The sequence below is a fragment of the Pseudophryne corroboree genome, chromosome 3, assembly GCF_028390025.1.
Source record: "Pseudophryne corroboree isolate aPseCor3 chromosome 3, aPseCor3.hap2, whole genome shotgun sequence".
In the NCBI taxonomy this organism is placed as follows: domain Eukaryota; kingdom Metazoa; phylum Chordata; class Amphibia; order Anura; family Myobatrachidae; genus Pseudophryne; species Pseudophryne corroboree.
In genome coordinates, this window is record NC_086446.1 from 703846594 (window position 1) to 703873504 (window position 26911).

Consider the following 26911-nt stretch of genomic DNA (forward strand, 5'->3'; position numbering starts at 1 on the left):
GCGAGCCATGCGAGGGGACGCGGTGCACTAATTGGGGTTCCCCGTCACTTTACGCAGAAAACGACACCCAAAAAAGTAAAAAAACCTCATGTTGACCTTTTCATGCGTCGACCTTTCATGTGTCACCATTTCCATCCATGTCAACCATGCCAATGTCAACCAATAGTGGTCGACCATAAGATGGTCGACCATTCATACTGGAACCATGCATGGCTTAGTACATAGACCCCTAAAACTGAATGTCAGAATAAATTTACCATATTCCTCCACAGTAAACGATTGCTCAACCTGTGCACCCTTTAGCCTTTGTGCGACCAGTCTGTATGTCCCCAGCAGGGGTTCAGCAGCAAGAAGGAAGGATTCCTGTGCTATTCCTCTACTTGTTCCCACATTCAGCCATTGGCTAATACGGTTTCTGTGAGGATCCAGAAAAAATTAAAGCAGATGAGTAATGAGCGGATGCCATCATTGGGGACTGGAGAGATGCCATCTGATCTCACAGACAAAAACAAAGATGTACTAAGCCTTGAACGTGATACATTTCACAGTGATAAAGTCCTAGCCAATAAGCTACTAACTGCCATGTTACAGGCTGGGTTTGAAAAATGACAGGAGCTTATTGGCTGGTACTTTATCACCATGAAATTTATCACTTTTCAAGGCTTAGTACATCTCCCAAGGGGTCTAGTCATGAAACAGTGAAAATTGTGGAGAAGTGAGCCAGTGGAGATGTTGCCCATGGCAACTAATCAGTTGCTACGTTTAATTTTATAGAAGGCACTTTATAAATGTTACCTCAACACTGATTGGTTGCCATGGGAAACTTCTCCACTGACTCACTTCTCCACTCTTTTCACTGCTTCATGAATTGACTCCCTAGAGTCATAAGAGTGTCAGTGTAGTGGAAACTGAGTCAGAGAACAGCAGTGAGCTCATGGTCATCTCCATTCTCTCTGAGCTGGTAAGGTTGTGGTTTCCTACAAGGGCATACACCTTTGTTGCGAGGCCATTCTTTCTTTTTCAGGTATGAAAAGATGCCCTTCTCTGCTTCCCAATGGGTGGGACTTGAAAAATATTGAGACCACACTTGCCTACCTGACCCTCTCCATGAGGGAGAAAATGCTCTGTTCCTGGACTTTCCTGGTAATGTATGATTGCCATCACCTGTGGTGAAACACCTTTCTTATCAATTAACTAGCTCACCACAGGTGATGGCAATCATACATTACCAGGAAAGTCCAGGAAGAGAGCATTTTCTCTTTCATGGAGAGGATCAGGTAGGCAAGTATGATTCAGACTTGAGCTGGGAGGGGGACATTTTAACAGTTTACACTGGGAGCAATGTTGTCTGGAAACTATCCTGGGAGGATCCCTGTCTGGAATAATGTGTGAAAGAGTAGCCCAATGGCTACTATGCTGAAAGGTTTCAGGAAACACTTAAAGCTTTGGAGATTAGAGGAAAGTCTTATTGTGCACGGGAGGGCATTCCACAGAGTGAGTGCAGTCCGGAGATAGACCTGTAACCATGAATTGGAGCAGGTAATGCGTGTGGATGTGAGATACAGATCTTGCTTCTACTTTGTTCAACTTAATCTTTTTGTCTCCTGGTGTTGATCTGCTAAGTCTTTGCCTAGCAGGGTATTCTGGGTCTTTTTATTTCGAGCCACAGAGTGTTTATGAATATTCTCCATGCTGCTTCTATATAATCTATTGGTGACGTTTTATAATGGCATAATAACAGATCAATAACAAGGCTGGCCATCAGAAAATGTTTTATAAAATGGTCCGCAAACAGTTGACAACCCTAAAAAGCATATCTGCTTATTAAATATAAGATATTTCAATATTGCTAAGAAATTGTTAATTGAACTTGCTGTCCTAAAAATGTGCATATTCCTTACCTCAATATAAATCACAGGAAACTGAAAGAGAAAGGAACGCGTTAGCACAAAGAACCGAAAAGAGGAAACACAACAATGACAATATTTAGAATGGCAAATTAGCATTCCTCTTTATCTCTGTACAGTGGGATTTGAATAACAGACCTATGTGTCATCTCTGCAAACAGTAGGTGAAGTGTAACACGGTATCCGGATGATAAATCGACAAAGTCTAGGTCGACAGTCATTAAATTGACACCATATGGTCAACAGGTAAAACGTATTAAGTCAACAGGTAAAAAAGGTCAACAGATGAAAGGTCGACTTTGCTCATGCATGTTAAATATATAGTGTCCACCTAGTGACTGTAAACCAAAACATTGTCGATCTATTAATCCACACGCATGTAACACCCAGGTCACTAGCCGTCCATAACATGTTACAGGGTCAATGCACTGAAACTAAGGCAGGATCAGGCATAAGGTTGATGCCGCAAATTACATTTCTCTAACGTCCTAAGTGGATGCTGGGGACTCCGTAAGGACCATGGGGAATAGCGGCTCCGCAGGAGACTGGGCACATCTAAAGAAAGCTTTAGGACTATCTGGTGTGCACTGGCTCCTCCCCCTATGACCCTCCTCCAAGCCTCAGTTAGATCTCTGTGCCCGAACGAGAAGGGTGCACACTAGGGGCTCTCCTGAGCTTCTTAGTGAAAGTTTTAGTTTAGGTTTTTTATTTTCAGTGAGACCTGCTGGCAACAGGCTCACTGCATCGAGGGACTAAGGGGAGAAGAAGCGAACTCACCTGCGTGCAGAGTGGATTGGGCTTCTTAGGCTACTGGACATTAGCTCCAGAGGGACGATCACAGGCCCAGCTTGGATGGGTCCCAGAGCCGCGCCGCCGGCCCCCTTACAGAGCCAGAAGGCAGAAGAGGTCCGGAAAATCGGCGGCAGAAGACGTCCTGTCTTCAACAAGGTAGCGCACAGCACTGCAGCTGTGTGCCATTGCTCTCAGCACACTTCACACTTCGGTCACTGAGGGTGCAGGGCGCTGGGGGGGAGCGCCCTGAGACGCAATAAAAACACCTTAGATGGCAAAAAAAAAAATGCATCACATATAGCTCCTGGGCTATATGGATGCATTTAACCCCTGCCAGAATACATAGAAAAACAGGAGATAAGGCCGCCGATAAGGGGGCGGAGCCTATCTCCTCAGCACACTGGCGCCATTTTCCCTCACAGCTCCGTTGGAGGGAAGCTCCCTGGCTCTCCCCTGCAGTCACTACACTACAGAAAGGGTTAAAAAAGAGAGGGGGGCACTAATTAGGCGCAGTATTAACTATACAGCAGCTATAAGGGGAAAAACACTTATATAAGGTTATCCCTGTATATATATAGCGCTCTGGTGTGTGCTGGCAAACTCTCCCTCTGTCTCCCCAAAGGGCTAGTGGGGTCCTGTCCTCTATCAGAGCATTCCCTGTGTGTGTGCTGTATGTCGGTACTTTTGTGTCGACATGTATGAGGAGAAAAATAATGTGGAGATGGAGCAGATTGCCTGTAATAGTGATGTCACCCCCTAGGGGGTCGACACCTGAGTGGATGAACTGTTGGAAGAAATTACGTGACAGTGTCAGCTCTGTATAAAAGACAGTGGTTGACATGAGACAGCCGGCTACTCAGCTTGTGCCTGTCCAGACGTCTCATAGGCCGTCTGGGGCTCTAAAGCGCCCGTTACCTCAGATGGCAGATATAGACGCCGACACGGATACTGACTCCAGTGTCGACGGTGAAGAGACAAATGTGACTTCCAGTAGGGCCACAAGTTACATGATTGAGGCAATGAAAAATGTTTTACACATTTCTGATAATACGAGTACCACCAAAAAGGGGTATTATGTTCGGTGAGGAAAAACTACCTGTAGTTTTCCTGAATCTGAGAAATCAAATGAGGTGTGTGATGATGCGTGGGTTTCCCCCGATAACAACTGATAATTTCTAAAATGTTATTGGCATTATATCCTTTCCCGCCAGAGGTTAGGGTGCGTTGGGAAACACCCCCTAGGGTGGATAAAGCGCTCACACGCTTGTAAGGGCTCTACCCTCGCCTGAGATGGCCGCCCTTAAGGATCCTGCTGATAGAAAGCAGGAGGGTATCCTAAAAGGTATTTACACACATACTGGTGTTATACTGCGACCAGCAATCGCCTCAGCCTGGATGTGCAGTGCTGGGTTGGCGTGGTCGGATTCCCTGACTGAAAATATTGATACCCTAGGTAGGGACAGTATATTTTTGCCTATAGAGCATTTAAAAGATGCATTTCTATATATGCGTGATGCACAGCGGAATATTTGCCGACTGGCATCAAGTCTAAGTGCGTTGTCCATTTCTACCAGTAGAGGGTTATGGACACGTCAGTGGTCAGGTGATGCGTATTCCAAACGGTATTTGGAAGTATTGCTTTATTAAGGGGAGGAGTTATTTGGGGTCGGTCCTTCAGACCTGGTGGCCACGGCAACAGCTGGGAAATCCACGTTTGTACCCCAGGTCGCCTCTCAACATGAGAAGACGCCGTATTATCAGGCGCAGTCTTTTCGTGGACAAGCGGGCAAAAGGTTCCTCATTTCTGCCCCGTGACAGAGGGAGAGGAAAAAGGCTGCAGAAATCAGCCAGTTCCCAGGAACAGAAACCCTCTCCCGCCTCTGCCAAGCCCTCAGTATACGCGGGGGCTTTACAAGCAGAATCAGGCACGGTGGGGGGCCCGTCTCAATGAATTTTAGCGCGCAGTGGGCTCACTCGCAAGTAGACCCCTGGATCCTTCAGGTGATATCTCAGGGGTACAAATTAGAATTCGAGACGTCTCCCCCTTGCCGTTTCCTAAAGTCGGCTTTACCGATGTCTCCTTCTGACAGGGAGACAGTTTTGGAAGCCATTCACAAGCTGTATTCCCAGCAGGTGATAATCAAGATACCCCTCCTGCAACAGGGAACGGGGTATTATTCCACACTGTTGTGGTACCGAAGCCGGACGGCTCGGTGAGACCGATTGTAAATCTAAAATCTTTGAACACTTACATACAGAGGTTCAAATTCAAGATTGAGTCACTCAGAGCAGTGATTGCGAACCTGGAAGAAGGGGACTACATGATGTCTCGGGACATCAAGGATGCTTACCTTCATGTCAAAATTTACCCTTCTCACCAAGGGTACCTCAGGTTTATGGTACAGAACTGTCACTATCAGTTCAGACGCTGCCGTATGGATGGTCCACGGCACCCCGGGTCTTTACCAAGGTAATGGCCGAAATGATGATATTCCTTCGAAGGAAGGGAATTTTAGTTATCCCTTACTTGGACAATTCCCTGAAAAGGGTAAGATCCAGGGAACAGTTGGAGGTCGGTGTAGCACTATCTCAGGTAGTGTTGCGGCAGCACGATTGGATTTTCAATATTCCAAAATTGCAGTTGGTACCGACGACGTGTCTTCTGTTCCTAGGGATGATCCTGGACACAGTCCAGAAAAAGGTGTTTCTCCCGGAGGAGAAAGCCAGGGAGTTATCCGAGCTAGTCAGGAACCTCCTAAAACCGAGCCAAGTCTCAGTGCATCAGTGCACAAGGGTTCTGGGTAAAATGGTGGCTTCCTACGAAGCAATCCCATTCGACAGATTCCACGCAAGAACTTTCCAGTGGGACCTGCTGGACAAATGGTCCGGGTCGCATCTTCAGATGCATCAGCGGATAACCCTGTCACCAAGGACAAGGGTGTCCCTCCTGTGGTGGTTGCAGAGTGCTCATCTTCCAGAGGGCCGCAGATTAGGCATTCAGGACTGGGTCCTGGTGACCACGGATGCCAGCCTGCGAGGCTGGAGAGCAGTCACACAGGGAAGGAATATCCAGGGCTTATGGTCAAGCCTGGAGACATCACTTCACATTAATATCCTGAAGCTAAGGGACATTTATAATGCTCTAAGCTTAGCAAGACCTCTGCTTCAAGGTCAGCCGGTGTTGATCCAGTAGGACAACATCACGGCAGTCACCCACGTAAACAGACAGGGTGACACAAGAAGCAGGAGGGCAATGGCAGAAGCTGCAAGGATTCTTCGCTGGGCGGAAAATCATGTGATAGCAATGTCAGCAGTATTCATTCCGGGAGTGGACAACTGGGAAGTAGACTTCCTCAGCACGACCTCCACCCGGGAGAGTGGGGACTTCACCCAGAAGTCTTCCACATGATTATAAACCGTTGGGAAAAACTCGACAGGTATTGCGCCAGGTCAAGGGACCCTCAGGCAATAGCTGTAGACGCTCTGGTAACACCGTGGGTGTACCAGTCAGTGTATGTGTTCCCTCCTCTGCCTCTCATACCCAAGGTACTGAGATTGATAAGATGGAGAGGAGTAAGCACTATATTCGTGGCTCCGGATTTGCCAAGAAGGACTTGGTAACCGGAACTTCAAGAGATGCTCACGGAGGATCCGTGGCCTCTACCTCTAAGAAGGGACCTGCTCCAGCAAGGACCCTGTCTGTTCCAAGACTTACCGCGGCTGCGTTTGACGGCATGGCGGTTTTGAACGCCGGATCCTGAAGGAAAAAAGGCATTCCGGATGAAGTCATCCCTATCCTGATCAAAGCCAGGAAGGATGTAACCGCAAAACATTATCACCGCATTTGGCGAAAATATGTTGCGTGGTGCGAGGCCAGTAAGGCCCGACGGAGGAAATTCAACTGGGTCGATTCCTACATTTCCTGCAAACAGGAGTGTCTATGGGCCTGAAATTGGGGTCCATTAAGGTTCAAATTTCGGGCCTGTCAATTTTCTTCCAAAAAGAACTAGCTTCAGTCCCTGAAGTTCAGACGTTTGTAAAAGGGGTACTGCATATACAGCCTCCTTTTGTGCCTCCAGTGGCACTTTGGGATCTCAATGTAGTTTTTGGGTTCCAAAAGTCACATTGGTTTGAACCACTTAAATCTGTGGAGTTAAAATATCTCACATGGAAAGTGGTCATGCTGTTGGCCCTGGCCTGGGCCAGGCGCGTGTCAGAATTGGCGGCTTTATCCTGTAAAAGCCCTTATCTGATTTTCCATTCGGACAGGGCGGAATTGAGGACTCGTCCTCAGTTTCTCCCTAAGGTGGTTTCAGCGTTTTCACCTGAACCAACCTATTGTGGTGCCTGCGGCTACTAGGGACTTGGAGGACTCCAAGTTGCTAGACGTTGTCAGGGCCCTGAAAATATGTTTCCAGGACGGCTGGAGTCAGGAAAACTGACTCGCTGTTTATCCTGTATGCACCCAACAAGCTGGGTGCTCCTGCTTCTAAGCAGGCTATTGCTCGTTGGATTTGTAGTACAATTCAGCTTGCACATTCTGTGGCAGGCCTGCCACAGCCAAAAATCTGTAAATGCCCACTCCACAAGGAAGGGGGCTCATCTTGGGCGGCTGCCCGAGGGGTCTCGGCTTTACAACTTTGCCGAGCAGCTACTTTGTCAGGAGCAAATACGTTTGTAAAATTCTACAAAATTGATACCCTGGCTGAGGAGGACCTGGAGTTCTCTCAATTGGTGCTGCAGAGTCATCCGCACTCTCCCGCCCGTTTGGGAGCTTTGGTATAATCCCCATGGTCCTTACGGAGTCCCCAGCATCCACTTAGGACGTTAGAGAAAATAAGAATTTACTTACCGATAATTCTATTTCTCGTAGTCCGTAGTGGATGCTGGGCGCCCATCCCAAGTGCGGATTGTCTGCAATACTGGTACATAGTTATTGTTACCAAAAAATTGAGTTATTGCTGTAGTGAGCCATCTTTTCTAGAGGCTCCTCTGTTATCATGCTGTTAACTGGGTTCAGATCACGAGTTATACGGTGTGATTGGTGTGGCTGGTATGAGTCTTACCCGGGATTCAAAATCCTTCCTTATTGTGTACGCTCGTCCGGGCACAGTATCCTAACTGAGGCTTGGAGGAGGGTCATAGGGGGAGGAGCCAGTGCACACCAGATAGTCCTAAAGCTTTCTTTAGATGTGCCCAGTCTCCTGCGGAGCCGCTATTCCCCATGGTCCTTACGGAGTCCCCAGCATCCACTACGGACTACGAGAAATAGAATTATCGGTAAGTAAATTCTTATTTTTTTAAATGGCTGAACAACGTACAGATGCATAAAAAGATTTAAGTATAATTGTTGTATATACCTTTTCATGCTTTGGGTGAAATGTCTCATCCAGACACACAATAAGGAACTGGACTATAGAAAGTGAGAAACACAGTTAGTGCAGTAAAGGCAGAGATGTGCACAGCCATTCTGCAGCCACAGGCGGCAACTGACATTGGTGCTATTCTCTTTCCATACAATGGGGGTAATTCTGAGTTGATCGCAGCCTCAAGTTTGTTAGCAATTGGGCAAAACCATGTGCACTGCAGGGGAGGCAGATATAACATGTGCAGAGAGAGAGAGAGTTAGATTTGGGTGTGGTGTGTTCAATCTGCAATCTAATCTGCAGTGTAAAAATAAAGCAGCCAGTATTTACCCTGCACAGAAACAATATAAAACACACAAATCTAACTCTTTCTGCACATGTTATATCTGCCTCCCCTGCAGTGCACATGGTTTTGCCCAACTGCTAAAAAAATTCCTGCTGCGATCAACTTGGAATTACCCCCATTATCAACATTTGTGTTTGAGCTGTGTGTACTTTAAAAGACAATAATTGATATCTTAGGTGTTATTATATCTAAAAATATGACAACTAGCACTGATACATAGATTTGTATAAAAAAATGATATTTAAAAAAAAAAAAGAATTTCCTTAATTTATTTTTCCCTAAACTCTTCCTGCCTGGGTCAGCTGCCTGATGTTGCCTCAGCGCTGACTAAGGGGCACTAAACATACCTACAGTATATCAGACAGAAAAATGACAAAGCGCCTGGTTTACCCTGTAAAAAATCCCTTTACCTAGCAGTTGTGTCAGAGAGGGGAATACTCCCTCCCTTAAAAGAAAACACAAATTAGAAAAAATTCAATGACACATGCGCTTATAAAGTATTAAAAAGCGACAAATTCAGTCTATTAAAATAATAATATCATATACCCCACAGTTGACTGCACAGAAAATATAATAAGAACCCACAACATATAAAGTGCAATATAGTATGAGCATTTTTTAATACTTTACAAGCGCATGTGAATTCTTTCTACAGTATATCACTAATGCATTCCTTTTTGTTTTTACTGATTATAAAAAGAGAATACTGAAGAGAAAATAAATAATTTTGTAGTTACCATAATCATTGGGTGTTGAGATTTTAAGGGCCACCAAATATATCATACTTGCCTACTGTGCAGGAAAGTTCAGGAGACTCAGGAATTTTGGAGAGCTCATAGGGTGCTCACCTGGACTCCCCAATGAGTAGCATTTGATGGCATGATTCACAGTGAATTTTCTCATCATGACCCTGCTCCCCACTCCTGCAAATCATGTTGTTCCCCACTAGTTAACAAGGCTTCAATGATGTGATTCTCTGCACCTCCCATCACTACCTTCCTATATGGATCTCCCAGAAAGTACACTAGGTAAAGTATAAAAATATAAACATACAGCAAATATGCATATTATTAATATAACCACAGAATAAACAGCACTATGTAATAATATTTTATATTTATTATTATGTTTATCATAACATTATTTAATTTAAATATGGGATTGGCTATATTTTTATTGATTTCCTATTTTCATTTATGTAAAGCATGTAAAGTATTTTTGAAATGCTAATTTGCTATTTTGTGTCATTGTCAGAAATCCTAATAACATTCAGTTACAAATCAGCTGGGTGTCACCTTTCTGTCCAGGTTTGTAGATGGGTTTGTCAGTCTGGAAAAACACCAGGTTTTGCACAGGTTTGATAAGGACACTTCTCCTAGTCTTGAAGTGCAGTGAGGTACCTGCAGCATCCAGTGTGATGTACCCCACTTTCGCACTGTCAGTCTCTGGGGTCTAATAAGACACATAACAGCATCAACACTGATAAATATTACAGATTAATACAACTGAGTGGAAATATATGGACTGACAACCTAACCGCCTGGGGAATTACATTAATTGGTGGTTTTTTACTGCTTTGATAGGTGAAGAAAATTCCAGAAATTCTCAAACAGAATCTACATGTAAACAATTTCTTTCTGGCTCAGATTCCCCATATGAAATCTAAAACACATAAGATCTGAGATTTCTAAAAACAATTTGTTCTGCCTTGTTTGGAAAACCGAACCTGAAGGCTGGGACCCGTTTCCATTCAGAAACCTAAAGTCCGAGTGCCTTCAGAATTCTCAAAAACCGAACCACTCATTCCTACACTTCATTGCCATCTGTGCTGGAGTCCACACTGTTTTAGGATACTTCATAGAAGAAATGTGTCAATTCAATTATGTCCTGGCTGGAAATTGTGACTATGATTGTAACTTGTTGGCTACAAGTTACTCTGTACAGGTTATTCATACCACATGGCACTAACAATTACTGTACATATTGTCTTATAACTGAAGACCCCTTCCTCATAATCCCCAAATCTCACCGTAAATGTGACGCAGATGTCGTCCTCAGACTGTGTGATGTGTTTCTCTAGCAGGGTCACATTCTGCTGCCCCGTCTGCAGAATCACTGTCGTGGTAACAGACTCATTAAGATGGGACAGCTGTGGGCAGAATTTCTGTTCATGTCCAGCCTTCAAGAGGGTTGGAACCAACAGCATATACGTCCTGATAATAAAAGAATAAATTGTTATGGGCAAGAAATAAAACAAAACACACATTTATGCTCTTTTCATTTAAAGTATAATAATAATACAGGTTGAGTATCCCATATCCAAATATTCCGAAATACGGAATATTCCGAAATACAGACTTTTTTGAGTGAGAGTGAGATAGTGAAACCTTTGTTTTTTGATGACTCAACGTACACAAACTTTGTTTATTACACAAAGTTATTAAAAATATTGTATTAAATGACCTTCAGGCTGTGTGTATAAGGTGTATGTGAAACATAAATGAATTGTGTGAATGTACACACACTTTGTTTAATGCACAAAGTTATAAAAAATATTGGCTTAAATGACCTTCAGGCCGTGTGTATAAGGTGTATATGAAACATAAGTGCCTTCTGTGCTTAGACTTAGGTCCCATCACCATGATATCTCATTATGGTATGCAATTATTACAAAATACGGAAAAATCCGATATCCAAAATACCCTGTGGTCCCAAGCATTTTGGATAAGGGATACTCAACCTGTAATAATAATAATAATAATAATAATAATAATCATCCAGGACTCAACAGAGAACATTACTATAACAATGTGTTGTTTTCTAAAGATGTCATTATTTTTATAATGTATATTTCTCTGACGTCCTAGTGGATGCTGGGAACTCCGTAAGGACCATGGGGAATAGCGGCTCCGCAGGAGACTGGGCACAACTAAGAAAGATTTAGGACTACCTGGTGTGCACTGGCTCCTCCCTCTATGCCCCTCCTCCAGACCTCAGTTAGAATTTTGTGCCCGGCCGAGCTGGATGCACACTAGGGGCTCTCCTGAGCTCCTAGAAAAGAAAGTATATTTTAGGTTTTTTATTTTCAGTGAGATCTGCTGGCAACAGACTCACTGCTACGTGGGACTAAGGGGAGAGAAGCGAACCTACCTGCTTGCAGCTAGCTTGGGCTTCTAGGCTACTGGACACCATTAGCTCCAGAGGGATCGAACACAGGCCCAGCCTCGGTCGTCCGGTCCCGGAGCCGCGCCGCCGTCCCCCTTACAGAGCCAGAAGCAAGAAGACGTTCCTGGAAATCGGCGGCAGAAGACTTCGGTCTTCATCAAGGTAGCGCACAGCACTGCAGCTGTGCGCCATTGCTCCCCATGCACACCACATACTCCGGTCACTGATGGGTGCAGGGCGCTGGGGTGGGGCGCCCTGGGCTGCAATATAAGTACCTTGCTGGCAAATACCACATAATATAGTCATAAAGACTATATATGTGTAAAATACCCCTGCCAAATATACATTTAAAAAGCGAGAGAAGTCAGCCGGAAAAGGGGCGGGGCTATCTCCCTCAGCACACTGGCGCCATTTTCCCTCACAGCTCCGCTGGAAGGACGCTGCCAAGGCTCTCCCCTGCAGTTTCCAGACTACATAGGGTAAAAAAGAGAGGGGGGGCACTAAATTTAGGCGCATATAATATATATATATAGCTGCTATAGGGAAAAATCACTTGTGTAGTGTGTATCCCTGCATTATATAGCGCTCTGGTGTGTGCTGGCATACTCTCTCTCTGTCTCCCCAAAGGACTTTGTGGGGTCCTGTCCTCGTTCAGAGCATTCCCTGTGTGTGTGCGGTGTGTCGGTACGGCTGTGTCGACATGTTTGATGAGGAGGCTTATGTGGAGGCGGAGCAGAGGCCGATAAATGTGATGTCACCCCCTGCGGGGTCGACACCTGAATGGATGGACATGTGGAAGGAATTACGTGACAGTGTCAACTCCTTACATAAAAGGTTTGACGACATAGCAGATGTGGGACAGCCGGCTTCTCAGCTCGTGCCTACCCAGGCGTCTCAAAAGCCATCAGGGGCTCTAAAACACCCGCTACCTCAGATGGCAGACACAGATGTCGACACGGATACTGACTCCAGTGTCGACGATGATGAGACTAGTGTACATTCCAATAGAGCCACCCGTTACATGATTACGGCAATGAAGAATGTGTTGCACATTTCTGAAATTACCCCAGGTACCACAAAAAAGGGTATTATGTTTGGGGAGAAAAAACTACCAGTGGTTTTTCCCCCTTCTGATGAATTAAATGAAGTATGTGAAGAAGCGTGGGCTTCCCCCGATAAGAAACTGGTAATTTCTAAAAAGTTACTAATGGCGTACCCTTTCCCGCCAGAGGATAGGTCACGTTGGGAGACATCCCCTAGGGTGGATAAAGCGCTCACACGCCTGTCAAAGAAGGTGGCACTACCGTCTCCGGACACGGCCGCCCTAAAGGAACCTGCTGATAGGAAGCAGGAGGCTATCCTGAAGTCTGTATATACACACTCAGGAATTATACTGAGACCGGCTATTGCTTCAGCATGGATGTGCAGTGCTGCAGCTGCGTGGTCAGATTCCCTGTCGGAAAACATTGATACCCTAGACAGGGACACTATATTGCTAACCGTAGAGCATATTAAAGATGCTGTCTTATACATGAGAGATGCACAGAGGGATATTTGCCGGCTGGCATCTAAAATAAACGCAATGTCCATTTCTGCCAGAAACTCGGCAGTGGACAGGAGATGCAGATTCTAAATGGCACATGGAAGTTTTGCCTTACAAGGGTGAGGAGTTGTTTGGGGATGGTCTCTCGGACCTCGTTTCCACAGCAACAGCTGGGAAGTCAGCATTTTTACCCCATGTTCCCTCACAGCCAAAGAAAGCACCGTATTATCAGGTACAGTCCTTTCGGCCCCAGAAAGGCAAGCAGGTTAGAGGCGCGTCCTTTCTGCCCAGAGGCAGAGGTAGAGGGAAAAAGCTGCAACATACAGCCAGTTCCCAGGAACAAAAGTCCTCCCCCGCTTCCTCTAAGTCCACCGCATGACGCTGGGGCTCCACAGGCGGAGCCAGGTAAGGTGGGGGCCCGTCTCAAGAACTTCAGCAACCAGTGGGCTCATTCACGGGTGGATCCCTGGATTCTACAGGTAGTATCTCAGGGGTACAAGCTGGAATTCGAGACGTCTCCCCCTCGCCGTTTCCTCAAATCTGCCTTGCCGACAGCTCCCCCGTACAGGGAGGCAGTGCTGGAGGCGATTCACAAGCTGTATTCTCAGCAGGTGATAATCAAGGTACCATTCCTTCAACAAGGACGGGGTTACTATTCCACAATGTTTGTGGTACCGAAACCGGACGGTTCGGTGAGACCCATTTTAAATTTAAAATCTTTGAACACTTATATAAGAAGGTTCAAGTTCAAGATGGAATCGCTCAGAGCGGTGATTGCAAGCCTGGACGAGGGGGATTACATGGTGTCACTGGACATCAAGGATGCTTACCTGCATGTCCCCATTTACCCTCCTCACCAGGAGTACCTCAGATTTGTGGTACAGGACTGTCATTACCAATTCCAGACTTTGCCGTTTGGTCTGTCCACGGCACCGAGGGTATTTACCAAGGTAATGGCCGAAATGATGATACTCCTTCGGAAAAAGGGTGTTTTAATTATCCCATACTTGGACGATCTCCTTATAAAGGCGAGGTCCAGGGAACAGTTGTTGTTCAGAGTAGCACTAGCTCGGGAAGTGCTACAACAGCACGGCTGGATCCTGAATATTCCAAAGTCGCAGCTGGTTCTACAACGCGTCTACTGTTCCTTGGGATGGTTCTGGACACAGAACAGAAAAAAATGTTTCTCCCGGAGGAGAAGGCCAAGGAGTTATCGTCTCTAGTCAGAGACCTCCTAAAACCAAAACAGGTGTCGGTGCACCACTGCACGCGAGTCCTGGGAAAGATGGTGGCTTCTTACGAAGCAATTCCATTCGGAAGGTTCCATGCAAGGATCTTTCAGTGGGACCTGTTGGACAAGTGGTCCGGGTCGCATCTTCAGATGCATCGGCTGATAACCCTGTCTCCAAGGGCCAGGGTGTCGCTACTGTGGTGGCTGCAGAGTGCTCATCTTCTAGAGGGCCGCAGATTCGGCATACAGGACTGGATCCTGGTGACCACGGATGCCAGCTATCGAGGTTGGGGGGCAGTCACACAGGGAAGAAACTTCCAAGGACTATGGATAAGTCAGGAGACTTCCCTACACATAAATATTCTGGAACTAAGGGCCATTTACAATGCCCTAAGTCAGGCAAGACCCCTGCTTCAACACCAGCCGGTGCTGATACAGTCAGACAACATCACGGCGGTCGCCCATGTAAATCGTCAGGGCGGCACAAGAAGCAGGATGGCGATGGCAGAAGCCACAAGGATTCTCCGATGGGCGGAAAATCATGTGTTAGCACTGTCAGCAGTGTTCATTCCGGGAGTGGACAACTGGGAAGCAGACTTCCTCAGCAGGCACGACCTCCACCCGGGAGAGTGGGGACTTCATCCAGAAGTCTTCCAAATGATTGTACACCGTTGGGAAAGGCCACAGGTGGACATGATGGCGTCCCGCCTCAAAAAAAGCTAAAAAGATATTGCGCCAGGTCAAGGGACCCTCAGGCGATAGCTGTGGACGCTCTAGTGACATCGTGGGTGTACCAGTCGGTTTATGTGTTCCCTCCTCTGCCTCTCATACCCAAGGTACTGAGAATAATAAGAAGGAGAGGAGTAAGAACTATACTTGTGGTTCCGGATTGGCCAAGAAGAGCTTGGTACCCAGATCTTCAAGAAATGATCTCAGAGGACCCATGGCTTCTGCCGCTCAGACAGGACCTGCTGCAGCAGGGACCCTGTCTGTTCCAAGACTTACCGCGACTGCGTTTGACGGCATGGCGGTTGAACGCCGGATCCTGAAGGAAAAGGGCATTCCGGAGGAAGTCATCCCTACGCTGATTAAAGCTAGGAAGGAGGTGACCGCAAACCATTATCAGCGCATATGGCGAAAATATGTTGCGTGGTGTGAGGCCAGAAGGGCCCCAACGGAGGAATTTCAGCTGGGTCGATTTCTGCACTTCCTACAGTCAGGGGTGACTATGGGCCTTAAATTAGGTTCCATTAAGGTCCAGATTTCGGCTCTGTCGATTTTCTTCCAAAAAGAACTGGCTTCCCTGCCTGAAGTTCAGACGTTTGTTAAAGGAGTGCTGCATATTCAGCCCCCTTTTGTGCCTCCAGTGGCACCTTGGGATCTCAACGTGGTGTTGGATTTCCTTAAGTCACATTGGTTTGAGCCACTTAAAACCGTGGAACTAAAATATCTCACGTGGAAAGTGGTCATGCTGTTGGCCTTGGCTTCGGCCAGGCGTGTGTCAGAATTGGCGGCTTTGTCATGTAAAAGCCCTTATCTGATTTTCCATATGGATAGGGCAGAATTGAGGACTCGTCCCCAATTTCTTCCTAAGGTGGTATCTGCTTTTCATTTGAACCAACCTATTGTGGTGCCTGCGGCTACTAAGGACATGGAGGATTCCAAGTTGCTGGACGTAGTCAGGGCCCTGAAAATCTATGTTTCCATGACGGCTGGAGTCAGGAAAACTGACTCGCTATTTATCCTGTTTGCGCCCAACAAGCTGGGTGCTCCTGCTTCAAAGCAGTCTATTGCTCGCTGGATATGTAGTACGATTCAACTTGCACATTCTGCGGCTGGACTGCCGCATCCTAAATCTGTAAAAGCCCATTCCACGAGGAAAGTGGGCTCTTCTTGGGCGGCTGCCCGAGGGGTCTCGGCTTTACAACTTTGCAGAGCTGCTACTTGGTCGGGTTCAAACACGTTTGCTAAGTTCTACAAGTTTGATACCCTGGCTGAGGAGGACCTTGCTTTTGCTCATTCGGTGCTGCAGAGTCATCCGCACTCTCCCGCCCGTTTGGGAGCTTTGGTATAATCCCCATGGTCCTTACGGAGTTCCCAGCATCCACTAGGACGTCAGAGAAAATAAGAATTTACTCACCGGTAATTCTATTTCTCGTAGTCCGTAGTGGATGCTGGGCGCCCATCCCAAGTGCGGATTGTCTGCAATACTTGTATATAGTTATTGCCTAACTAAAGGGTTATTGTTTAGAGCCATCTGTTGAGAGGCTCAGTTATTTTTCATACTGTTAACTGGGTATAGTATCACGAGTTATACGGTGTGATTGGTGTGGCTGGTATGAGTCTTACCCGGGATTCCAAAATCCTTTCCTTATTGTGTCAGCTCTTCCGAGCACAGTATCCTAACTGAGGTCTGGAGGAGGGGCATAGAGGGAGGAGCCAGTGCACACCAGGTAGTCCTAAATCTTTTTTAGTTGTGCCCAGTCTCCAGCGGAGCCGCTATTCCCCATGGTCCTTACGGAGTTCCCAGCATCCACTACGGACTACGAGAAATAGAATTACCGGTGAGTAAATTCTTATTTATAATCATATGCAAATAATCTAGAGTGCCACTCGTGTACCGCATAGCCAAACAATGTGTCTAAGGACACACTGTCCTACTTTTGCTTGCCTGTGTAGGTCTGTTCCACACTTCCTGCTCAGTGTAATGTGTTTTAAAAAAAAAAAAAACATTTGTTACAGAAAAGCAAGAATATTAAGCAGACATTTAAAATAGTGCACCAAAGTTCAATGCAAATAGAACTTACCTGAGCAGCAGGAAGAACAGGAAATCTGCGTCAATCTGCCTAATGAAGTGCAGAACATATTATATGGACGAAACGCACTCATCCTCCTGATGAAGTTCAGGATACATTACAGTATATGCACTAAACTATTGTGCACTATTTTAAATGTAAGTTTTTTTGTGCAATACATTTATTTGCTTAACATTTTACACTACACTATTAAACATATTACACTATATTATTATTTTTCACTTCTATATGCTTTGGAGCTCCTAGGATGTCTGGAGTCTGAGATTTGCTACACCTGTTGAAAGATTTCAATTAACAAACAAGTTATACCCATGGCAATCCTATTGGTTAATCAAGTGGTACATGCGCATTTGTTATCACCTTAAATTTATTTCCAAGTTTCACTAATTAATTGCACTAGGAGGCCCCTGCTGCTCTTATTTATTTCACATATAAGTATGTATATGTAAAGTGTTTTGTGTCAACACACACTGGTACCTGGTGATTTATTACATTTGTAACCATTCACTTTAAAGGATGTGCTAGCCATTTTTTTTTTAAGTACCTATTGTTCAAATTTCTCTTCATTATGAGCCTTAGTAGTCGCTTCACACTGCTCTTTGTAGGGATACTTTCATTTCACACTTGCCTCTATCAGCTTTTTCCCCCTAGATTGTATATTATTGATGTTGAGTTGTAAGATGCCCCAGAACTGTGCAGATAGTGAGCAAAGAGGAGCATATAAAACATTGGTATACAAGGCAGAACTGAGATAAAAAGACAAGTGTGGTAAACAGTGTAGATTGTGAGAGTAGTGAGCTCGCTTCAGTCTAAGTAGTATAGGTGAGTGTTTAGAGAGTGTTTAAAAATGTGAAGGTTGGGGGAAAGTCCACAGAAATCTGGTGGGTCATGTCATGGAATAAGCATTTAGCTGGTGGGTAGAGTATGCAAAGGTCAGATGCACATTTAAAAGGGGTAATTATGTGTAAAGGTATAATGGTGTAGAAAAGAAGATAGCAGAACATTGTGGGATACCAACAGATAGTAAGAGCAGAGTGGATAATGTGCCATTGGTAGAGGCACTGAACTCAAGGTTCCATTGGGCCGTCCATGTGGATATAGCAGATCTACAGCTGGTTAAACAAGAAATTAAATAATAGGAGAGGTTTAGTAAAGAAAGGAATTACTGGAGGCTATACATTAAGGTATAAGTTAAGAAAAGCAGAGCGCAGAACCTTGTGCAATACCAACAGACAGTAAAAGTAGATGGGACAATGTGACACTGAATGATCAGTTTCATAGGTAGGAAATGAAACATGAAAACCATGTGTCATAACGACCAGTGGAGTGAAGGTTTCAGGAGAGGAACATTATCAATGGTGTAAAATGCAGCACATACTGTAAATCCAGGAGGATGTTTATGGAGAAGCCCCTTAGACTTTGCAGTAAACAGATTGTTGATTACTTTGTGAGGGCAGTCTCAATGACATAATGGGGGTATAAGGGAGAGTCATTAATGAAGTGAGCAGAAAAAGAGAGATTGACAGTTGAATGCAAGCTGTTCAATACACTTGGGTAAAGGGCCGCAGAGAAATAGAGGTAGATATATTATCCAGGCACTTATTGTGACGGTATTTCTCTTCCTGCTTCGGCTCTTTATTGAAGCAGTGCAGGAAGCACTAGCGATCCCTGTTAAACCCCTACAGTGCATCAGCCTAGTGCTCACCACCTGTCCAGCTCACTGCGTATGCATGAGATCTCGCAAGCATACAATAGTGAGATCTTCCATGCAGCCCGGAGTCAGCAGCCCCTGCAGCCAGGGTTAGTGCTGTCCCTGCTGTGGTGAATAGGCAACGACCCCTGCAGCTGTCGAAAACAATAGCTGCAGGTGCCCGGCATATACACACACTGCCACAGTCACAGTCTCCCCATACTGACAAATCAAACATCTACTCCATAGTGCCATAGTTGAGGAGAGAGAATGTTTCAAGAAATTGTTTTTAAGGTATTGATGAACTAGGAATGTGTGTAATGGAGAAAGGATATGTACATAGGTTAAAGTGTGGACGGGGACTGGGTAGAACTGAGTTCCGTCACCTCCAATGGTAGCTGGAACTAGTTCCGCTTTCACTTCGGCCCTGCACAGTATTCCAACAGAAAAGCATGCCCTGCCACCCACATTAGTAGATGATGTGGGCAGCGCTGGTATCACTGATGAGTTGCATCAACCTCCCCTTACTCAAGTCCTGGCCGCTCCATAGTCCTCCTTAACTTGTGGCCAGCCCCTTCTTGAACTCACACAAGCTGTGTCTGTCGAACGGCTTCCTTTTCCAACATGGTATATGTGATTTCATGCTGTCACCGCCGCTGAAGTGAAGAAGAGCCATGAAGAGGAGCATGCTCTGTGCATGCTGAAGACAAGGTGAGAGGGGGCTGCAGGGAGACAGAGAGGTGGGGAAGCTGATGGGGGGATATAGGGCATGGAGCTGATGGAGGGACATGGGTGGTGAGCTGCTGGAGTGACAGAAGTAGAGAGGTGTATAAGGGGTACTTCTGTGGGCATTATGTGTATAACCATCACTACTGTGGGAATAATGTTTATAAGGGACACTACTGTTGGCATTATGTCCATATAGGTAGCTACTGTGGGCATTGTGTATAAGTGGCACAACTGTGGGCATTATGTGTAAGGGGCACAGCTACTGTGGGTATTAAGTATATAAGTGGTAATACTGTGGGCATTATGTGTATGTGTCACTACTGTGGGCATTATGTATTAGGGGCACTACTACTGTGGGTATCATGTGTATAAGTGGCACTACTACTGTGAGCATTATATGTAAGGGGCACTACTGTGGGAATTGTGAATAAGGGGCACTACTGAGTAACATGACATGAATAAAGGGCACTACTGTGTGTCGTAACTTTAATAAGGGGCACTACTATGTGGTGTAATATAAATCAGGGGCACTATGTGTGGTGTAATGTGAAATAGATTGTGCTACTGTGTGGTGTCATTTGAATTGGGGGCACTATTGTGACCATGCCCAATCTTTGTGAGACCACACCCTTTTCTTGCAACATGAGCCACCAGCGCGCACTGACCCTTTATAAAGTATGGAAGGTAGGAAACAAATGTATAGTTTGCAGAGGGGGCCAAAAACCCTAGCACTGGCCATGGCCATGCCTAATGGAAGGGGGTGTAGGTGGCAGGGAAAATTAGTTTAAATGCCTCTTCAGGACCACTTTAAGCCCTGGGTATGTGTCACTAATTGAAGTTTAACTAGAGGCAGGAATGAGATGGGGGAGAGGGAGTGGTAATGTTGAGAGGGAATAGGGTCAAGGAGGCAGATTGTGGGGGACGCAGACATTGTCCTTGATTACAGAGTTAAGAGGAATTTAGGAGTGCAGGAGAAGGTGGGTATAGTTATAGAATCTGACTGTTGAAGATACAGTATACAGTAATTTTGAAGGATGTTGATATTTTTCATTGAAGAAGGTGGCAAAATAATGAATTGTGCTGAGGGGGTAGTACAAGTTTGGTAAGGTACAAAGTGTAGAGTAGGTAGCAAAAAGGCACTAAAGGTTAGAAGGGTTGTTTGGATATTCACTGCGAGTTATATTTTATTTTTTTGAAAGACTCCTCATTAGAATCTGACATTGAGCATCCTCGCTGTGGCAGTTTCCGGAACTGGATTGTAAGATTCCTCTCCTCTTAAAATGCCACCATAGTTACTAAGCAGTGTAAGCCGTCTGATGGCATAAACCATTAAGGCCAAACACCATAAAACTTTGCCTTTTGGAGTTTGTTACAGTACATAGAAGTTAGACTATAGTCAAAATTAACAATAATAAGGACTGCGGTCTGCAGTGCTAATTAGCCTTTTGCAGGAGCTTTCCATAAAATCTCCTGACTTTGGCTAGCAGTACATAAAGGGAAAACATAAAATTATACAGAAACCACCGTTTTCTACAAATTTTATGAAAAAAACCTTAACAAATGAGCTCCTAAATCTTAAGCTACAGTAATGTGGTAACAGGTGAAATGTCAGCATGGAGCATGCAGAAGCACCTAAGAGACCAAACATGGATGGACCCATGAAGAACACTTAATATGCTGTATGCAACATTTTGTGACATTAACCCCCTCCCCTTTGGGCTTTTAGTGGAACATCTATATAGTTGTAATGCATTATGCTTTCACCCAATATTGTTCCTCTTGGCCAAACCCTTTCCAGTCTACAAGTACTTAGAGAATACCCTTGGAAGCCTTGGAATTTTAAAGTCGCTTCACATCAAACTTCTCTTGTTGCTCAATGCCAATTTCTGAAGATGGACTGTAAGTGGAATAAATATGATTGAAAATGAGTGGTTTGAGCAAGGAGATGTGAAATACAACTAAAAGATTCGAATAAACCGTTTCAGTCTGATTGAACAAGGGTTAATTATTTCATTCATTTTGAATCAAAGTGTGAGCTTCATATTGGGAACTCTTAAAGATAAAAGCGAGGTAGAAAGCCAAACCTTAGCTCAAGGAACAATTTGGGAATAGCACACCATTTTCTGCTGGCAAAGACCTATGTAGAAATTTGAAGGTTGATTAAAATTTTGTTCCAGCCCTCAGAGAAATTGCGGAAAACTAGTAATTCTGCCAAGACTGAGACAGAAGGACAAGAAGGCATCTTGGGTAGGATGGGATGTCACTTATTAAGACAAACAAGGGTTAATATGATGTAGAATTGTGAGAATGGTTGTTGCCCAGTCAGTTTGTTTATTACATTTTGGACAGTAGGCAGATGAAAAATGCAGTTAATATTTAAATATTTTGCAGCGTGCAGTCCAGAATTTGTAGACTGCATGTCCCCATTATACATACTCTCCTGTGAACATCCTTGAAGGCAGCAAACCAATTTAAAGAAATAGTGCGCAAGTTTGGGAGCTGATGGTAACCTAATAAGAGGGACAAAATGAGCAGATTTGGAGAAGTAATCTACAATTATCCAATTGGTCTTATAATTTTCATATGGAGGTAGATCCTTTTTTTTTAAACATATTTTTATTGGATTTTTAGCAAGAATAGAACAGAACAAACAGGCATATTGAAAATACATTGAGCGTTCAATAAGACACAACGGTTTCAAAATCAATATGAGAGATACAGAAATATACAGAAAATTGCAGAAGAAAAAAGACCTAGAATAGCCGGAGTCCAGCATTATAGTCATTCCAGGGAAAAGTCAATGATATGTCCAAATATGAAGAACAAACTTGTTAAATAAGAAAAAATTTAATGCAAAACATCAACATAAAATGTATCTTATTTCCATTGTGTCCATTACTGTCTTCCGTGATCAAGAATTACATTAGACAGTAAGGAAGCTTAATGTGGAAAGACATAAAAAACCATGTTGTAAAATGTAGATCCTTTATGAAATCCATAAAGATATACAGTACTACAAAGAACAAGTGGCAGCAGAGAGTGGATGTACAGTAATGCACCTTATACAATTTGACAAGGACCTTTTTACATACAGAGATTAAATCTATGAAATCTTTTGTAAGGTAGGACATCAAAGGTTTTGGGTTAATAAGGCCATAGTTTTGGTTATCCCTATGTGCTCAGCAAAACAAGTGTTATGTGCCCAATGAAGGAGTTTGAGTAGAAATTTTCAATGAATTCCAGATCTTCCGGGAACAAAAGTAAGTGATACCACACATGAAAGCTTGAGGATTGATTTATTCTCCTCTTTAGGTTTGGGGCCACAAGGATCAAAAGATTTACACAACTGAAAGACTTTAGGCAACTGAATGCCTGAAATGTGCAAATAATTGAAGGCCTGAAAAGTGTGAAAGTATAAGCAAGAAATGTGTAAACTTTTATATATATATATATATATATATATATATATATATATATATAATATTTATATACATAGTTTCGGGGATTACCCCCATCATCAGGGACAAGCGTTTGGTGAAACACTTGTCCCTGTCGATGGGGTAATCCCCGACACGACGTAGGACTAGTAAAGGAATCTGCTTTAAACCCACGGAAGGCACCGCAGCCATTAATCCATTGAATCCATTGGGAGTGCTCGGCTTCTTTTCTACACACATTTTATATATATATATATATATATATATATATATATATATATAAAACATGGCAAGGTGACAGCACTCTATGTCCAATATCAAAAAGTTTAGTTGGTGCAAGGTCCTAATAATTAATATACACACTCACTTTTTCCATGGCTGAAAAAAGAATTAGACCAGCACTCACGTTTTTAGTTGATGAAAAAAAGGGTTTTTTATTCCTGATAAGACATCTAGGATACACCCCACTGTTACAGTTCGCCCGACAGCCGTTTCAACACTTGGTGGTCTTCATCAGGGGCAGCTGTCACTCCGTCCAGAGCTATCTTAAATAGCAGAGAAGGCGCCAGAATGTCCGAACGGGACGGCCGGAAGCAGCGCGTCATAGCTGCTACCTGATTGGCTCCTGCCCGCACATGGGATGTGTTGCTAAGGTACACAAATCCGGCCCTCTCCTTAGCGACCTGCTCCGGCAGCGCAACAGTAATGTAGCGTGGGACAATCTGTATTGTAAGTACAGCGGCGTGCAGACGAGGTTGCTGCTGTCTGTAATCCCGGACACAGGCACAAATGTAGAGTATTTAACCCCACAGTGCGCCGGCGGCACGGAAACACTGACAGCTGAATAATGAGGAATAAAAATCAATTACAAAAAATAGAATGTAAACATACACGGCAAAAAGAACCAATCAGTGTCATCCTGCACAGCAATGGTAATAACCTGCTCAAAGAAATGTTGGTTATAGCACCACATAAACATGGTATAAACAATATATTCAAAGGTGGCAATGGTATCATGTCATTATATGTCAGGCATATAACGGGAATCAGACTAATCCCATACTGATTAGTCTGCATTCCCGTTATATGCCTGACATTATCAGGTTTTCACACTATTATGCTGTACTCTGCACCTGCTGGATACACTTGATCCCTCCAGCCAGGATTAATTCACTCCGTTTTGGTGGAGTGCAGAATTTGCATCTATAACCCCTGAGCGACATGATACCATTGCCACCTTTGAATATATTGTTTATACCATGTTTATGTGGTGCTATAACCAACATTTCTTTGAGCAGGTTATTACCATTGCTGTGCAGGATGACACTGATTGGTTCTTTTTGCCGTGTATGTTTACATTCTATTTTTTGTAATTGATTTTTATTCCTCATTATTCAGCTGTCAGTGTTTCCGTGCCGCCGGCGCACTGTGGGGTTAAATACTCTACATTTGTGCCTGTGTCCGGGATTACAGACAGCAGCAACCTCGTCTGCACGCCGCTGTACTTACAATACAGATTGTCCCACGCTACATTACTGTTGCGCTGCCGGAGCAGGTCGCTAAGGAGAGGGCCGGATTTGTGTACCTTAGCAACACATCCCATGTGCGGGCAGGAGCCAATCAGGTAGCAGCTATGACGCGCTGCTTCCGGCCGTCCCGTTCGGACATTCTGGCGCCTTCTCTGCTATTTAAGATAGCTCTGGATGGAGTGACAGCTGCCCCTGATGAAGACCACCAAGTGTTGAAACGGCTGTCGGGCGAACTGTAACAGTGGGGTGTATCCTAGATGTCTTATCAGGAATAAAAAACCCTTTTTTTCATCAACTAAAAACGTGAGTGCTGGTCTAATTCTTTTTTCAGCCATGGAAAAAGTGAGTGTGTATATATATATATATATATATATATATGTATCTCATTCATGTGCCACACATATCTCCACTTGCCAAACACCTAGTAGATTTGTATAAAAAAAGCATTTTTAACCTTTTTGCCATTGTATCAACTGATTAACAAATTAAACTAAATTTTGAAAATGCTTGTTCTTATGAGCGTTTAGTCACAAGCTACCAAACCTCTACACACAATTCCTCCATGGCTAGAAATTAAACCAGTATATGATTCTAATCTAGGAAGTTAGGCCTTTAATTTTTGTCTAGGTTTAATCCAATTGGCTAGAGGAGCCATAGGCTTACTCATCATCCAGAATATGTTATTTATTATATTGATGATTGGTATTTACCTGTACAGAAACTCTGGGAAATATATTCCAGTATAAAATGAGTAATACCCTCGATGCAAACACACATTTCTGTTTTCAGTGGGGTGACAAGGAGGGGGCATAAATAGGTCCTTATTTAAAAACAGAAAACTGCCATTTCATTTTCTATTAGAAGTGAAGGTAAAATTAGAAGGTTTGTCCACTGTCTTTCCCAGAAAAGCAAAATTACATGAACAAGTGAGTTCATTTTCAGTTATTATTCTTTTTTTATTACAAAAAAACTGTTGTCTATAATATTGCACTATGTAATTTTAAAGGCCATTGTGTAATGATCTGTGTTTGTGTTCTTAACTAATTAAAATGCTAGTTATTAGTGAAATACATGGGATTATTTTGTTAATGATAGCCAGTGGCTCTTACTTTTATACTTAAAGGGGGTTGCTGGCTGCATGTGCAATAATATGGCTTCTAGGGAACAGCACCAGCTAGAAGCACAATAGACCTGGCAGTAGAACTAGGGGAGTGGCTTCACATTGGAAACTTTCTCAGATAATCCCACACCACACCAGACTGGCACAGAAGAAGTCATTTTTCCCCCCGGAGACTACCAGTCTACCATGTGATTATCAGTGAGGGCTACAAATGCTAAACCACTGTCTGCAATCTGTGCGGTGGCTCACTGGAGGTGGGGTGGATTTATTGGGGTGGGGGTGGAGTTGAAATCTGCTACTGATAATACCTTTGGTTCATTAAAGTATTGAAGGCAGCTTGAAGTATAGTAGGTCAGGTTCCCCAAAGGCTTCCTTTAAGAGTGACAGCTTTTGAAACAAACCGTGGTGGTGTCTCAGTTTGAGAAACAATAATAGGTGTTTCATAAAAAAAGGTGACAGAGCCGGTGGTTGTGTCTGACTGACAGAGAAAGACAGATAATGGTTCAAAGATAAGTACTGTACCAAGAGGAACTACAAAACACTGAGGAGAATATTTATTAAAGTGTGGGCTGATGGAACTTCCCACTTAATTCACTGCTTTATTTACTTATGTGTGGAAATTACTAATCTATAAGGACAGTGGGGGTAATTCAGACTTGATCGTAGCAGCAAATTTGTTAGCAGTTGGGCAAAACCATGTGCACTGCAGGGGGGTGGGCAGATATAACATGTGTAGAGAGAGTTAGATTTGGGTGGGGTGTGTTCTAACTGAAATCTAAATTGCAGTGTAAAAATAAAGCAGGCAGTATTTACTCTGCACAGAAACAGAATAACTCACTTAAATCTAACTCTCTCTGCACATGTTATATCTGCCCACCCTGCAGTGCACATGTTTTTGCCCATCTGCTAACAAATTTGCTGCTGCGATCAAGTCCGAATTATCCCCCTGTCATATTTAACATGAATTAATCCATCCAGGTAACTACAATAGTTTTAATAGTAAATTAAGTGTGTGTTTTTTTAAGCAGAGCATTTTCTACAATGGGCAATAAGTTATGTTAAAAAGTCTTTTTATGTGATTATACAGGGTAAGGCAAAAGGAAAAAAAAAAAAAAACTCCCAGATTTTAAAGGTTAACACAAAAAGGCATGGTAAATGCTTTTCAATGTTAGTGCATAATCTAATAGTACATGGAATACATCTTATATTCAAATGGTTTGGAATATGATATAGTCATTTC

General features: G+C 43.9%; 1 protein-coding gene across 1 annotated transcript in view; it reads right to left on the reverse strand.

Annotated features, from left to right (window-relative positions):
* The window catches only part of LOC135057408 (alpha-2-macroglobulin-like), a 315880-nt gene that overhangs the window by 274748 nt on the left and 14221 nt on the right, over nucleotides 1-26911 (reverse strand). The window contains exons 2-6 of the mRNA XM_063963298.1: nucleotides 10441-10624; nucleotides 9707-9863; nucleotides 8060-8112; nucleotides 1903-1922; nucleotides 258-427 (exon numbers count right to left, since the gene is read on the reverse strand). Of these exons, the coding sequence (XP_063819368.1) occupies nucleotides 258-427; nucleotides 1903-1922; nucleotides 8060-8112; nucleotides 9707-9863; nucleotides 10441-10624 (584 nt within the window). The remainder of the gene's footprint in view (nucleotides 1-257; nucleotides 428-1902; nucleotides 1923-8059; nucleotides 8113-9706; nucleotides 9864-10440; nucleotides 10625-26911) is intronic.